Source organism: Oryctolagus cuniculus, chromosome 7 (genome assembly GCF_964237555.1).
Source record: "Oryctolagus cuniculus chromosome 7, mOryCun1.1, whole genome shotgun sequence".
Lineage (NCBI taxonomy): Eukaryota > Metazoa > Chordata > Mammalia > Lagomorpha > Leporidae > Oryctolagus > Oryctolagus cuniculus.
This window is the reverse complement of record NC_091438.1, coordinates 145,157,244-145,170,980: the sequence shown is the minus strand read 5'-3', so window position 1 is coordinate 145,170,980 and position 13,737 is coordinate 145,157,244. Positions and strand designations below refer to the sequence as shown.

The 13,737-nt window shown below is 55.7% G+C and overlaps 1 protein-coding gene and 1 non-coding gene across 2 annotated transcripts in view; one reads left to right on the top strand and one right to left on the bottom strand.

Annotated features, from left to right (window-relative positions):
• Nucleotides 1-8,739: 8,739 nt before the first annotated feature.
• Nucleotides 8,740-11,148, top strand: LOC127493681 (uncharacterized). Its single transcript, XR_011390830.1, has 3 exons — nucleotides 8,740-8,755; nucleotides 9,887-10,055; nucleotides 10,879-11,148. It is a non-coding gene; the product is annotated as an uncharacterized protein (transcript).
• Nucleotides 11,149-12,285: 1,137 nt separating this feature from the next.
• Nucleotides 12,286-13,737, bottom strand: part of CRYBG2 (crystallin beta-gamma domain containing 2) — a 29,030-nt gene continuing 27,578 nt past the window's right edge. Inside the window, exons 21-22 of the mRNA XM_017346564.3 lie at nucleotides 12,534-12,693; nucleotides 12,286-12,448 (exon numbers count right to left, since the gene is read on the bottom strand). Coding sequence (XP_017202053.3) covers nucleotides 12,360-12,448; nucleotides 12,534-12,693 — 249 coding nt within the window. The 3' untranslated portion in view covers nucleotides 12,286-12,359. The remainder of the gene's footprint in view (nucleotides 12,449-12,533; nucleotides 12,694-13,737) is intronic.

The window sequence follows — 13,737 nt, the reverse complement described above, 5'->3', positions numbered from 1 at the left end:
GTTACAGAGAGAGGGGGAGGTCTTCCATCCACTGGTTCACTCCCCACATGGCAGCAACCGCCAGAGCTGTGCCGATCTGAAGCCAGGAGCCAAGAGCTTCTTCTGGGTCTCCCACGTGGGTTCAGGGGCCCAAGCATTCAGGCCGTCTTCCACCGCTTTCCCAGGCATTTGCAGGGAGCGGAATCGGAAGTGGAGCACCTGGGGCTTGAACCAGTGCCCATTTGGGATGCCGGTGCCACAAACGGAGGCTTAGGCTACAACACTACAGCACCAGCCTCCAGAATACAAGTTTGTCTCTCTCACCTCCTCCTCCTCTCCAGCCACATCCCTCCCATCTTAGATGGCATTTGGAGCCCTCACATTTTGAGTCCTGCCCTCTCCCCTTCTCGTGTTCCAGGAGCCATCACACTCTTCCTCAAGTTCTGGCCTCTCCTTCCGATGGAAACAGGCTCCTCTGCCTCTGATAAGTGGGAGAATCCCACTCCGTCGTTAAGAACCAGCTTGCGATTTCCTGCTGCAGATTGTCTCTGGTTCGCTCCCACTCCCTCCCTGCAGAACTATGCACTCTACACTGTGAAGGCGCTGCTTCCATTGTCACAATTTTTCCCAAAAAATTTTTAATATGTATTTATTTATTTGAGAGGTAGAGTTACAGAGAGAGGGAGAAACAAAATGGTCTTCCATCTGCTGGGCCACTCCCCAGACGGGCACAACAGCCGAAGCTGAGCCTATCCGAAACCTGGAGCCAGGAGCCTGGAGCTTCCTCCAGGTCAACCACGCAGGTACAGGGGCCCAAGCACTTGAGCTATCTTCTGCTGCTTTCCCAGGCCACAGCAGTGTATCAGAAGAGGGGCAGCTGGGACAGAAACCAGCACTGCAGGTGGTGGCTTAGCCTACTATGCCGTAGCACCAGCCCCTCCCACCCCAAAATTTTTGATTTATTTGAGAGAGCAGATGTATCTCCCATCTACTGATTCACTCCCCCAAATGCCTGCAACAGCCCAGGCCAAAGCCAGGAGCCAGCAGCTGCATCAGGGTCTCCCACGTGGGTGGGAAGAGCCCAGCTGGCACCATTAGCTGCTGCCTCCCGGGTGCACATAAGCAGAAATTCTGGAATTGGAGATGGAGCCCAGACTCCACCCCAGGCACTCCGATGTGGAACGCAGGCACATCCCAAGCAGTACCTTGACTCAGGCTGAGTGCTCTCTCCCCACGGCAGCACACAGTAGGCACTTAATAAATATGTTGTGTGGGGCCAGCACTGTGGCATAGCGGGTAAAGCCTCCGCCTGCAGCACTGGCATCCCATATGGACACCGGTTCTAGTCCCAGCTGCACTTCTTCTGATCCAGCTCTCTGCAGTGGCCTGGGAAAGCAGTAGAAGATGGCCCAAGTCCTTGGGCCCCTGCACCCGCATAGGAGACCTGGAAGAAGCTCCTGGCTCCTGGCTTCGGATTGGCACAGCTCCAGCCGTTGTAGCCATGTGGGGAGTGAACCAGCGGATGGGAGATTCTCTTTCTCTCTGTCTCTCTCTCTCTCTTTGCCTTTCAAATAAATAAATTTTTTTTGACAAGAGAGTGAACCTCTCTCTCTTTCTCTCTCTCTCTCTCTCTCTCTCTCTGCTTCTCTATAACTCTGCCTTTCAAATAAATAAATAAATAAATCTTTTTAAAAAAATACGGTGTGCTCTAAAACACATCTACGCCCCTACAACACAAGCTGAGGGAAAACCGAGGCTGGCTTCCACCTCGCCTTCCCTTGATCAAAGATGGAGGCTTCCCTCACAGCACGTAAGGCAGCCTCCTGGCTGGTAATTAGGGGCCATTAAACCCTGGCCAGCTGGGGTGAGCCCCGGGAAGCAAGAACCTGGAGCCGGGAGCCAGGAAACCAACAGCGAGGGCGGTTGTCTGGTGAGGAAGGGGTCGGGTCCCGGGCTGCAGAGACGCCATCTGTGCTATCCAGTTGTAAACAGGACGTGAGGAGGAGGCCCTGAGGCTGCAAGTGAGTGCTTACAAACGGGTTCACAGAGTTCATACAAATCCCCCTCACCAGAGAGAGCGCATCATAAATAGAAATGTGTGTTTTTAAAGAGCCGAACAGAAGTTCTACAATCAAAAAGTATGACCCGATAATAGGTTTGAATTGGCAGAGGAAAAGAATCAAAAGACTTGCAGAAAGTTCAACGTGTCATCCAGTCTGAGGAAGAGAGAATGAAGAGAAAGGACGCGGCACCTGGCTCCTGGCTTTGGATCGGCGCAGCGCCGGCCGTAGCGGCCACTTGGGGGGTGAACCAACAGAAGGAAGACCTTTCTCTCTGTCTCTCTCACTGTCTAACTCTGCCTGTCAAAAAAATAAATAAATAAAAATAACATAAAATTAAAAATAAATCATATTTGCTTGTGATCATTCTTTCATTTCACTAATTCTCTCTCCAGTTGTGCCCATTCTAATGTTAAACTTGTCTGTTGAACTTTAAATTTCTACGATTGCGTTTCTCAGTTCTAGAATTACTACTTAGTTCTTTAGTTTCCAGTTCTCAGTCTTTTCTTCTACATCTTTGAATCTATTAAGCACAGTTATTTGGAAGACTGATAATTCTTTTATCTGGATTTCTGTGTAACTGTATTATCTGTTGTTTGTCTTATTTTTTGTTTTATTTTGGTCATGTGGTCTTCATTTTCAGTGGGGGCTGGGCTGTTTCCTGTTCTCTGTAACTCGAGTGTTACCCTTCATAGCTGCACCCTTGTGGGGTGGGTTTGTCAAGGTTCCCCATTCTTATGGGACCTTGAATACTGTTTTTCTCCCCTTAGTCCCTAAATTAATAGAAAGCTCTGCTTAGTTTCGTAGCTGTCTCTTCTGGAAGTGGGGAGTACTTCTAGGAGAAAATGATGGCCCTTCACTCTTCTCTGCATAGCCCTTCCGTACGCACTCTGCCTTTGCCCATAGTAAACACGAGTGAGTGGGTGCCGGCACAGAGCCTTGCAGGTGGAGTGGGCGCCTTCCTTCACTCATTTGTTCATGGCTCCTGACACTGATGCTAGAGCATGCATTTTAAAGATTTATTTATGGGCCGGCGCCACGGCTCAATAGGCTAATCCTCCACCTGCGGCACCAGCACACCGGGTTCTAGTCCCGGTCGGGGCACCGGATTCTATCCCGGTTGCCCCTCTTCCAGGCCAGCTCTCTGCTGTGGCCAGGGAGTGCAGTGGAGGATGGCCCAAGTGCTTGGGCCCTGCACCCCATGGGAGACCAGGATAAGTGCCTGGCTCCTGCCATCGGATCAGCGTGGTGCGCCGGCCGTGGCGGCCATTGGAGGGTGAACCAATGGCAAAAAGGAAGACCTTTCTCTCTGTCTCTCTCTCACTGTCCACTGTCCACTGTCAAAAAAAAAAAAAAAGATTTATTTATGTATTTATTTGAAGGGTAGAGTTACAGACAGAGGGAGAGAGAGAGACAGAGAGAGAGGGCTTCCATCTGCTGATTCACTCCCCAAATGGCTGCAATAGCTGAAGTTGGTCCAGGACAAAACCAGGAGCCTGGAACTCCATCAAGATCTCCCATGTGGGTGGCAGGGGCCCAAGCACTCGGGCCACCTTCTGCTGCTTTTCCAGGCACATTGGCAGGGAGTTGGATCGGAAACATTAGCCGGTGCTCACATGGGATGCTGGATTGTAGGCTGCAGCTCAGCTCATCACACCGCAGTGCCGGCTGCTGCACCACGTTCCGTGCTGTGCTGGGTTTGAAAGGTGGCCAGTCCATGTCTTAGCAGACACAGTCTTCAGAGCAGAGGTGGGCAGAAGGGACTCGCGCAACACTGAGGAACACGGTCCCCGTCTCCCAGGGGGTTTCTTAGGGGAAGTCTCCCTGAGGAGGGGCTTCTTTGATGGATCATGAAGGGGGGGGGGTAAAATAGCTGGGAAGATGCCAGCTGGGTGTGGCTGAGGGCTGGGATGAGGTGTCACGCGTGGGAGCGGAGAAGGGAAGTTACAGAACCCAAGACAGGATGCTGGGGCCTTGACTGTCACACAACAGAGGCAGCTCTGCACCTCCCATGAGGGTGGCAGAGGTGTGCACGGGGCCTTCCCAGTGTGTGAGTCAAGGTTCACAAGTCAGGTTTGGGGAAGGTGTACAATGAGCCACAGGAACTGGGCGCTCTCCATGCTAGCCCCAGCATGCTAGCCCTTCCCTGGGCCCTCAATTTTCCCATCTGTAAAATGGAGGTTTCTCAGGGCTCTCTATGCTTCGTGGTCAGGATTCTGTCTATCCACATGTCATCAAGACAAAACATAACTTCTTGGGAGGCAGAAGAAGCCAAGGTTGGAGGGGCAGGTGTTGTGGTACAGTGGATTAAGCTGCCGCTTGGGACACCCACACACCATACTGGAGTGCCTGTTCAAGCCCAGCTGCTCTGCCTCTGCTTCGACTTCCCGCCTGGACTGTGTGCCTGGGAAGGCAGCAGAGAGTGGCCCGAGTACTTGGGTCCCACGTGGGAGACCCGGATGAAACACCTGGCTCCTGGCTTCAGCCCGATCTGGCCCTGGCTGTTGAGGGCATTTGGGGAGTGACATTTGGATCCGAGATCTTTCTCTCTCTCTCTCTCTCTCTCTCTCCGCCTTTCAAATAAGTAAATAAATCTTTTTTAAAAAGAAGAAGAAAGACAGATTTGCAGCTCCAACTTCCTTTCCCAGGTACTGAAATAGTCCAGAAGCCCCTCCATGCCCCAAGTCCTAAAGACCCTTAAAAACCCCTGCATAGGGTGGCACTTGGTGCAAGTGTTAAGCCTCCACTTAGGATGCCCACATGCCACATTTCAGTGCCTAGGTTCATGTCCTGGCTCCATTTCCAATCCCAACTTCCTGCTAATGCACACCCTGGGAGGCAGCAAGTGATGGCTCAAGTACTTGAGTCCCCACCCCCGATGTGGGAGCCCTGTCTTGGCTTTAGCCTGACCCAGCTCCAGCTGTTGAAGGAATTTGGGGGAATAAACCATCAGATAGGAGATCTCTGTCCCTCACTGACTTTCAAATAAATAGGTTAATCAAAAACAACAACAAAACACCCTTGCAGCACCCTCGGGTGCCCCTCCCGCCCCGCCCCCGCAGCTCAGCCTCAGGATGTGACAAGGAAAGCATTGATCAACACAGGCACCCTTGCACACAGAACAGCCACATCTGAGCCCTGGGCTTGGCCCATCTAGCTGCCCCTTCCCCAGTGGCGGGGCGGGGAGGGGACCGCGTGGTGTGACAGAGAAGTCTTGGGCTTGCACCATCCTCCCGTGAGCTCCCCAGTCACCCGGCCTCACAGGTCCACCAAAGGCCGCCCAGGAGCCGGAGGGGCAGCATGGCTGCAGGTTCTTCGGGCTTCCCTCCCCCACCTCCCCTCCGCTCCGGCTTTCTGGGACCAGTCTCCTTTCTTTTCTCTTGCCTCAGCCTCAGCCAAGAGCTCCAGGTCCCTCAGGCCCCCTGAGGCTCCTCCTAGGTAGGAGGGACGGGAGAGGGGATTTCCCTTTGCAGTCTGGCATGCAAATGAGGCTCAAAATAGCAAGCAGGGGAGTGCACCCAGGTGGCTGGGCTGCAAAGCCCACAGCTGGGTCAGGGGAACCAGAGAACAGGGAATCCACTGAGTTACCATCTTACTTTCCTTTTTTATATAATTTTTAAATTTTTTAAAGATTTAGGCCGGCGCCGCGGCTCACTAGGCTAATCCTCCGCCTAGCGGCGCCGGCACACCGGGTTCTAGTCCCGGTCGGGGCGCCAGATTCTGTCCCGGTTGCCCCTCTTCCAGGCCAGCCCTCTGCTGTGGCCCGGGAGTGCAGTGGAGGATGGCCCAGGTGCTTGGGCCCTGCACCCCATGGGAGACCAGGAAAAGCACCTGGCTCCTGGCTCCTGCCATCGGATCAGCGCAGTGCGCCGGCCGCAGCGCGCCGGCCGCGGCGGCCATTGGAGGGTGAACCAACGGCAAAGGAAGACCTTTCTCTCTGTCTCTCTCTCTCACTGTCCACTCTGCCTGTCAAAAAAAAAAAAAAAAGATTTATTTATTTTACTTGAAAGTCAGAGTTACACAGAGAGAAAAGGAGAGGCAGAGAGAGAGAGAGAGAGAGAGAGAGGTCTTCCAACCCCTGGTTCGCTCCCTAGTTGGCCGCAAAGGCCAGAGCTGCGCTGATCCAAAGCCAGGAGCCAGGAGCTTCTTCCGGGTCCCCCACGCGGATGCAGGGGCCTAAGGACTTGGGCCATCTTCCACTACTTTCCCAGGCCATAGCAGAGAGCTGGATCGGAAGTGGAGCAGCTGGGTCTCAAACCAGCACCCATATGGGATGCCAGTGCTGCAGGCGGAGGCTTTACCCACTACACCACAGCACCAGCCTCTCTTTATTTATTTGTTTATTTTTGTTAAATTTATTTACTTATTTGAAAGGCAGAGTTACAGACAAAGTGAGGGAGAGACAGAGAGAGAGAAAAGTCTTTCATCTGCTAGTTCAATCCCCAAATGGCCACAATGGCTGAAGCTGGGCCGATCTGAAGCCAGGAAGCAGGAGCTTCTTCCAAGTCTCCCTACTACGCCACAACTGGTGCCCATATGTGATGCCAGCAACCATATGGGATGCTGGCACCGTAGGCAGAGGCTCAACCTACTATGCCACAGCACTGGCCCCAATCCAGTGGATTTCTTCTTTTTTTTTCTTTCTAAGATTTATTTATTTGAAAGTCAGAGTTACACAGAGAGAGAAGTGGCAGAGAGAGAGAGAGAGAGAGCGCACGAGCGAGCTTCTTCCAGGTCTCCCACACGGGTGCAGGGGCCCAAGCACTTGGGCCATCCTCCACTGCTTTCCGAGGCCATAGCAGAGAGCTGGATCGGAAGTGGAGCAGCCGGGTCTTGAACCAGTGCCCATATGGGATGCTGGCGCTTCAGGCCAGGGCGTTAACCCGCTGCGCCCAGCGCTGGCCCCTCCAGTGGATTTCTTAACCAGGAATCACAGGGTAGCTCTAGACGTTGCATACATGGCTCTGTGTGACTCCGGACACAGCTGGACTCAGGTTCAGGGGGGATTCCTTTACCATTTATGACCTTGGACAAAGCACTTACTACCTAAGCCTAACGGGGCCTCCCAGTGAAGACACTGGTGAGCATCCCTCTTGCCACGTGGGAATGCCTGGGTTGACTCCCAGCGTGGGCTCCTGACTCCAGCTCCCCATTCATGCTGCCCTTGGGAGGAGGCAGTGTTGGCACAAAGTTGGGATCCTGCCGCCCACGTGGGGAGACTGCACTGAGTTCCAGCTCCTGGCTTCCCTTCCTGGCTGTTGCAGGCACCTGGGGAGTGAGAGAGCAGATGGGATTTCTTTTTTTTTTTTTTTTTTTTTTTTTTTTGACAGGCAGAGTGGACAGTGAGAGAGAGAGAGAGAGAGAGAAAGGTCTTCCTTTGCCGTTGGTTCACCCTTCAATGGCCACCGCGGCCGGCGCGCTGCGGCCGGCGCACCGCGCTGATCCGATGGCAGGAGCCAGGAGCCAGGTGCTTCTCCTGGTCTCCCATGGGGTGCAGGGCCCAAGCACTTGGGCCATCCTCCACTGCACTCCCTGGCCACAGCAGAGAGCTGGCCTGGAAGAGGGGCAACCGGGACAGAATCCGGCGCCCCAACCGGGACTAGAACCCAGTGTGCCGGCGCCGCTAGGCGGAGGATTAGCCTAGTGAGCTGCGGCGCCGGCAGCAGATGGGATTTCTAATAGATACATTTTTAAAAACAGATTATTTACTTATTTGTTTGAAAGGTAAAGTTACAGAAACAGAGAGGAGACAGAGAGAGAGAGAAAGAGAGAGAGAGAGGTCTTCCATCCTCTGGTTCACTCCCCAAATGGCCACAACAGCCAAGTCTGGGCCAGGCTGAAGTCAGGGGCCAGGAGCTTCTTCTGGGTCTCCCACACGGGTGCAGGGGCCCAAGGACTTGGGTCATCTTCCACTGCTTTCCCAACCTCATTAGCGGGGAGCTGGATCAGAAGTGGAGCAGCTGGGACTCGAACCAGGACCCATATGGGATGCTGACAATGCAGGAGGAGGATTAACCTGCTGCACCACAGTGCTGACCCTTCAAATAGGTCTATTTTCTAAAAACATTGGGGGTGGGGTCAGTGTTGTGACCATTTACAGAGTGGATCAGCGGATGGAAGACCTCTATCTTCTCCCTCTCTCTCTGTAACTCTGCATTTCAAATAAATAAATGCATTTTTTTTTTAACATTTAAGCTTCAGCTTCATCAAGTGGGAATCTCGTTAACCGTCCTGCACGGCATCACCGTGGTTATAAAGACAACAGGTGCAGAAGGGCACAGCACCCAGGCAGCCCCGCCCCTAGCCCAGGCCCCGTTCACTGCTCTGTGGCCGCCCGCTTGTCCCTGTGCCTATGGGAGCTCCCCTCCCACCTGTCCTACATTCACACAAGCAACTCATCTGCTGGTTTCTTTACCCGAACCACAAAACACCAGGTCTTGAGAAATTTCAGAAAGGATCTGTTTCCATCTTCTCCTTTGAAAGCAGGAACTGGCCCAGCTAACCCCCGTCCTCCTGACACCAGTGGTGTGGGTATGAAGGCCACGTGCCTGGAGAGCGCAGGGGCAGGCAAGCAAGGGGGGCTTCCTTGGGGGAGGGGCAGCGAGCGGGCTCCAGGAAGTGCGCCAAGGGTCCAGGACTGAGCTCAGGGACTCCTCCCCCACCAACCCTGGGCCACCGGGAAGCTGCTGCTGCTGCAGGCCGGGGAGCAGACACAGGTGAGCGCCTTTGGGGCCCGCGTCTCCTTTGGACCGGTCACTTAGACACATTTTCAGAGAGGGCAGTGGGAGTCGCTGCCAGGGAGACTCCGGCCAGGGGTTCTGACACAGGCTCTCTCCTGGGCTTTGGCTCAGTTTATCGCACACGTGCAGGTAGGCCGTCTGTGAGCCAGCTGCTTTCTGGACTGGCATCTTAAGACCAGTAAGTCAGTTCAACAGTTTTAGCTTTTTTTTTTTTAATTACTTATTTATTTGAAAGAAAGAGACAGGGAAAGGCCTTCCATCCTCTGCTCACTCCCAAATGGCTGCAACAGCGAGGGCTGGGCCAGGCTGAAGCCAGGAGCCTGGAACTCATCCGGGTCTCCCACATGAATAATGGGGACCCAAGTACTCGGGTCATCCTCCGCTGCTTTCCTAGGTGCACAAGCAGGGAGCTGGATCCCAAGTGGAGCAGCCAGGACTTGAACCTGCACACATGTGGGATGCTTGCATCACAGGTGGTGGCCCAACCTGCTGCATCTCAGTGTCAGCGCCTTGGTTTTGTTTTAAATTTCTCTCTCTTGCTGCTTTCCCTGGACTCCGCCTATTTCCTGCCCGACTAGTCCAGTGCACCATTGTTCTCAGAGAAAACTATCACCGCTTCCTCAATCTAAATATGCCCAAGCTTCTGGTCAAAGCCTGGGGGGCCATCTGCACCCTCATCCTGAAAACTACATCAAACCCAACCTTACTTTCAGCTCCGATCCCCTGCCACCATCTTCTTTAAAAATACACCAAAAAACCCAAAGCCACAAACTATTTCTATAAGGTTTACTATGCTTTGGTTCTTTTTAAAAGGGCGATTATTGCCCTCAACTCCCCAGAGTTCTTTTGCTAGAGACTCAGACAGGTGCGGTTTCTGGCTAAAGGCTCAGGTTGGTAAGTGAACAAACCAAGATCCAATGCCCGGGCTGCAGGATTTCCCAGCCCAAGGCCTGATCTCTCGCCCCACAGCTGCCCCCTGGCCAGTGCTGGGGGACGTGGCTCCCTCCCTTTCCAGAAGTCATCTGCCCAGGGCCTTGGGCCTGGTGGCTGATAGGAAGGAAGCAACGTCCTTTTCCGCCCCTAAGCCCTCCTTCCTTCCCTACCCAGCCCCGCCCCGCCAGTCCTGCCTCCTGGTTCAAAAGCAGCCAAGCCCAAAGGCGAGTGCAGAAGCCCTGAGCGCATCTCTGAAAGCTGCTGCCACCAGGACCACCGAGACCCCGCCATGATGAATGGCTTCCTTCTCCTCCTCACCGTCAGCCTCCTCGTTATGGCTCAGGTAAGAGCTGCTCCCCCTGAGCCCCTGGCACCATGGCCAGGACTGCCCAGCATGGCAGGGTGGGAACGCAGCTCCTGGGACCCAGCCTTCTGCAGGGAGCCGAGGCTGCGGGCACCCCACAGGGGAGTCTGGCCTCAGGAGGCCTGGCGGCCCAGCCCTCCTGCCCTTCCGGCTGTGGCGAGCTCCCTGGAGGGCTGCCGCTGGCCAGCAGCCTGTGTCCACCTGGGGAACACTCACAGGTGCCGGGGAACGATGGCGAATGAAGAGGCTTGGGAAGGCAGCGGCCTGCGGGAGGGATGGCGGGTGGCGTCGACCCGCAGGGAGCCGGGGAAGTGGCCCCTTTGGGAGGGCACCAGGAAATGTTCCAGTGGCACCTGCCCTGGCTCAGCGCGTGGCTGGGGCCCCCTCCCCGGCCCCCTGCACAGAAGCCTGCAGCTTCAAAGAAAGCAGCTGTGTGGCTCCTCGGGCGCCCCGGGGGGCTAGTCTACCCAGGAGCAGCCGTGGCTTGATCTGGCCTGCTGGGTGCCTGTTCACCCAGCCCGTCCCATGTGACCCCCACCCGGGTCATTCAGAAGAGGAGGAAACTGAGGCTCAGCTCCTTGCAGGGCCATGAAGTTCAAGGGCCAGGGCTCCCCCGGCTACCTCGGTGCTGGAGGAGCTGGTGGCCTGGGAGAGATGAAAGGCCTCTCCCCTCTGCATCCCTGCCAGGGTCAGAAGGAGCAGCGACCCCAGGGGCCTGAGGCGGGGTCCGCGGAGGGTAGGGAAGGGGCCGGGAGATTCAAGCGCCCCCTCCCCTGAACTGTCCCTGCTGCTTCTCTTGCAGATCCAAACCGGAGTCTTGGGAAACCAGAACATAACCCATACCTCCCACCCAATCAGCCGCGCAGGCGCAGGCGCAGGTGCAGTGGGCGGCTGTTTCCTTCTCTTCCTGACCAACGCTCTCCTCCACCTCTTCTACTTCAGCTGAGGGACCACCTGCCCCAGCCTGGCAGGCGGAGAATCCCGCCCCTCAATCTGAGAGCTCCAGCGTGTGGAAATGGGGGTGGCGCCGGCACTCCACAGCCAAGGTCAATAAAGCTATCTTGTACGTGAACCTCCTGCAGTGTGGTCCCTGGACATCACTGGGCCCCAAGAGCCAGGGATGCAGCAGCACCAGGGAGCCCCAGCCCTATGCAGCCTCACCCCAAAGTCCCATGCAGGAGCGGGTAGGAACCAGCCATCCTCACCACCCCTGTAGGATTCTTTTGCTTCACCTGCCCCTGATGGCCCCAGGGCCCACCACCCTGAACATGCCCTCCCCCCAAGAGAGCCCCGTACCCTGGTATGCGGGTGTCCTCAGAATGACAGATTCAGGGAAGTCCCCAGTACCAAACCTGTCCATACCGCAGCCTTGGGGGGTCCCCGGAAACCAGCTCTCTGCCCACTGTGGGGTGGAGAGGGATCCAACCCACCCATGCACCAGGAAGGCAGGAAGCACAAGGAGCTGCCCTCCATGCCTTGAGGGGTCAGTGTGGGAGCCAGAAGCAAACCCTAAGGCAGCCCCCACGGACCCTTCCCACCCCTGTCTCCTCCTGGAGGACCCCAGCCAGCGAGCTGAGAAGGAGCTGCTTGGTGAGGGTCCGGGCCCTGCGGGAGCTCCTCCACCCCTAGTCCTGCCCCCTCTCAGCCGGCTCTGGGCCCAGACCCCCTGACGATTCTTCCCTGAATAACTGAGGACAGACCTCTAGGCTTGGAGACCAGGTGGGGGAAGTAGGGAGGAGCTCTGGGGCCACGCCTTGCAGGGTGAGGGGTGCAGCTCCCTCTTGTCCACCTGCTGTGCCCCCACTGAGCTGCTAAGCCTGCACCCCTGGACTTGTCTCTTCCCGGGTCACCCCCAGCCTGGCCGGGAACATCACAGCTGCCCTGTCATTGATTCTATCACCCTGGCCGTGGGAACCCTCCACTGGACTGCGAGCTCCCAAGGGCGGGGCCCAGCACACCTGGTTCCTAATTGTGTCTCCACACCCCAGCACAGGGGCTCAGTACATAGCCTTCCCGGAACCACATCAGGCACCACACCCGCCACCGGGCTGGTCCCAGCGCTCCCTCTGGTGGCAGAGAGAAGTCTTACACCTGAGCCTCAACCCAGCAGAAAAGGAAGCAGCAGGACTGGGGCGGAGGGGGACCAAATGAACACATGGCTGCCCTGGCCCCCAAATATCAAGGTGCATGGTGACAAGGACACCTGGCAGCATATTACAAAATAGCTTATGTTCCAACAAAAGTTCTATAAAAACATTTCATCCCAGCAGAAACCCCCGGGCTTCAGAGCACATGCACCGTCCAGATCTGCGAGGCCCTGTCCTTGGCTGGCTCCCACAGCACCACGTGGTCCCGGTCGTAACCCCGGCCACCTGCAGGGAGATAAAGAGATGCTTAGAGAGAGCTGGGGGACACAAAGGCCCTCAGCCCCTCCCCGCCATGCACAGCCCAGGTTACCTTTCACATCCAGGATCCGGCCCTCAAACATCTGGCTGCAGATGTGGCCCAAGTCATTGATGCTCCAGGTCTGGCGTGGTAGGCGGCTCTCAGCCCAGAGCACCACCTTGGAGCCGGGGCTGGGAGGCCCGATCACCTGCAGGCTCATGGTGGGGGCCACCTGTGGTCCAGGAGGTCATTAGGCACTGTTCCTCCCCACAGGGGCTCTGCCATGCCCAAGACACCCAGGAACTGAGCTTCAGCTTCCTTGGGAATGGGGATTCCCCAGTGATGGCTTTTGTGAGGGCTCAAAATGAGAAAACAGGGGCCGGCAATGTGGCATAGTAGGTTAAGCATCTGCCTGCGGCACTGACATCCCATATGGGCGCTTGTTCAAGTCCCAGCTGCTCCACTTCCAATCCAGCTCTCTGCTATGGCCAGGGAAAGCAGTAGAAGATGGCCCAAGTGCTTGGGCCCCTGCACCCACGTGGGAGACCTGGAAGAAGCTCCTGGCTTCTGGCTTTGGATCAGCTCAGCTCCAGCCATTGTGGCCATTTGGGGAGTGAACCGGCGGATGGAGGACCTCTCTCTCTCTGCCTCTCAAATAAATAAATAAATCTTTAAAAAAAGGAAAGTGAGAAAACCTAAAAGGGAGAGGTAAATATTAGCTCCTCTAGGAAGTCTTTCATTATTAACCCCGGAAGCACAAGCTTCAGCATCAGGCAAACGTCCATGTGTCTATAGGCTGTTTGACCTTCAGCAGACTTGACCTCCTGTGCTCTGGGTTCCTCGCCTGCAGAGCGGGGAGGCTGACGGGACCCCCCCCCGTGGCGCTGTCTGAGGATTACAGGAGGCATGTTCCCACCTCGGGGCCTTTGCACGTGCTGTTCCCCTGCCTGGCAGGCTCTTCCCTCGGCCCTCAGCCGTCACATCTCAGGGAGGGCTCCCCTTGCAGTCACCTGATCCCTCTTGGCTTCTGCTTTTCTCTTCTCTCTCCTCTATTGCACTTCTCATCCTCTAACACGCTAAGATAGTCTACTTATTTGTTTCTGCCTTTCTCTGTCTCTGCCACCAAGTTCAGGAGGGCAGAAGTCCATGCTGGCTTCTCACTGCTGTATTCCCGGCACCTGGAAGAAGGCCTGGCACGCAGTGGGTGCTCGGGAAGTGTCTTCGGAGTGAATCCATCATTATCTGACCAGTTCTGCCATCAGACACCCAAGCTGGG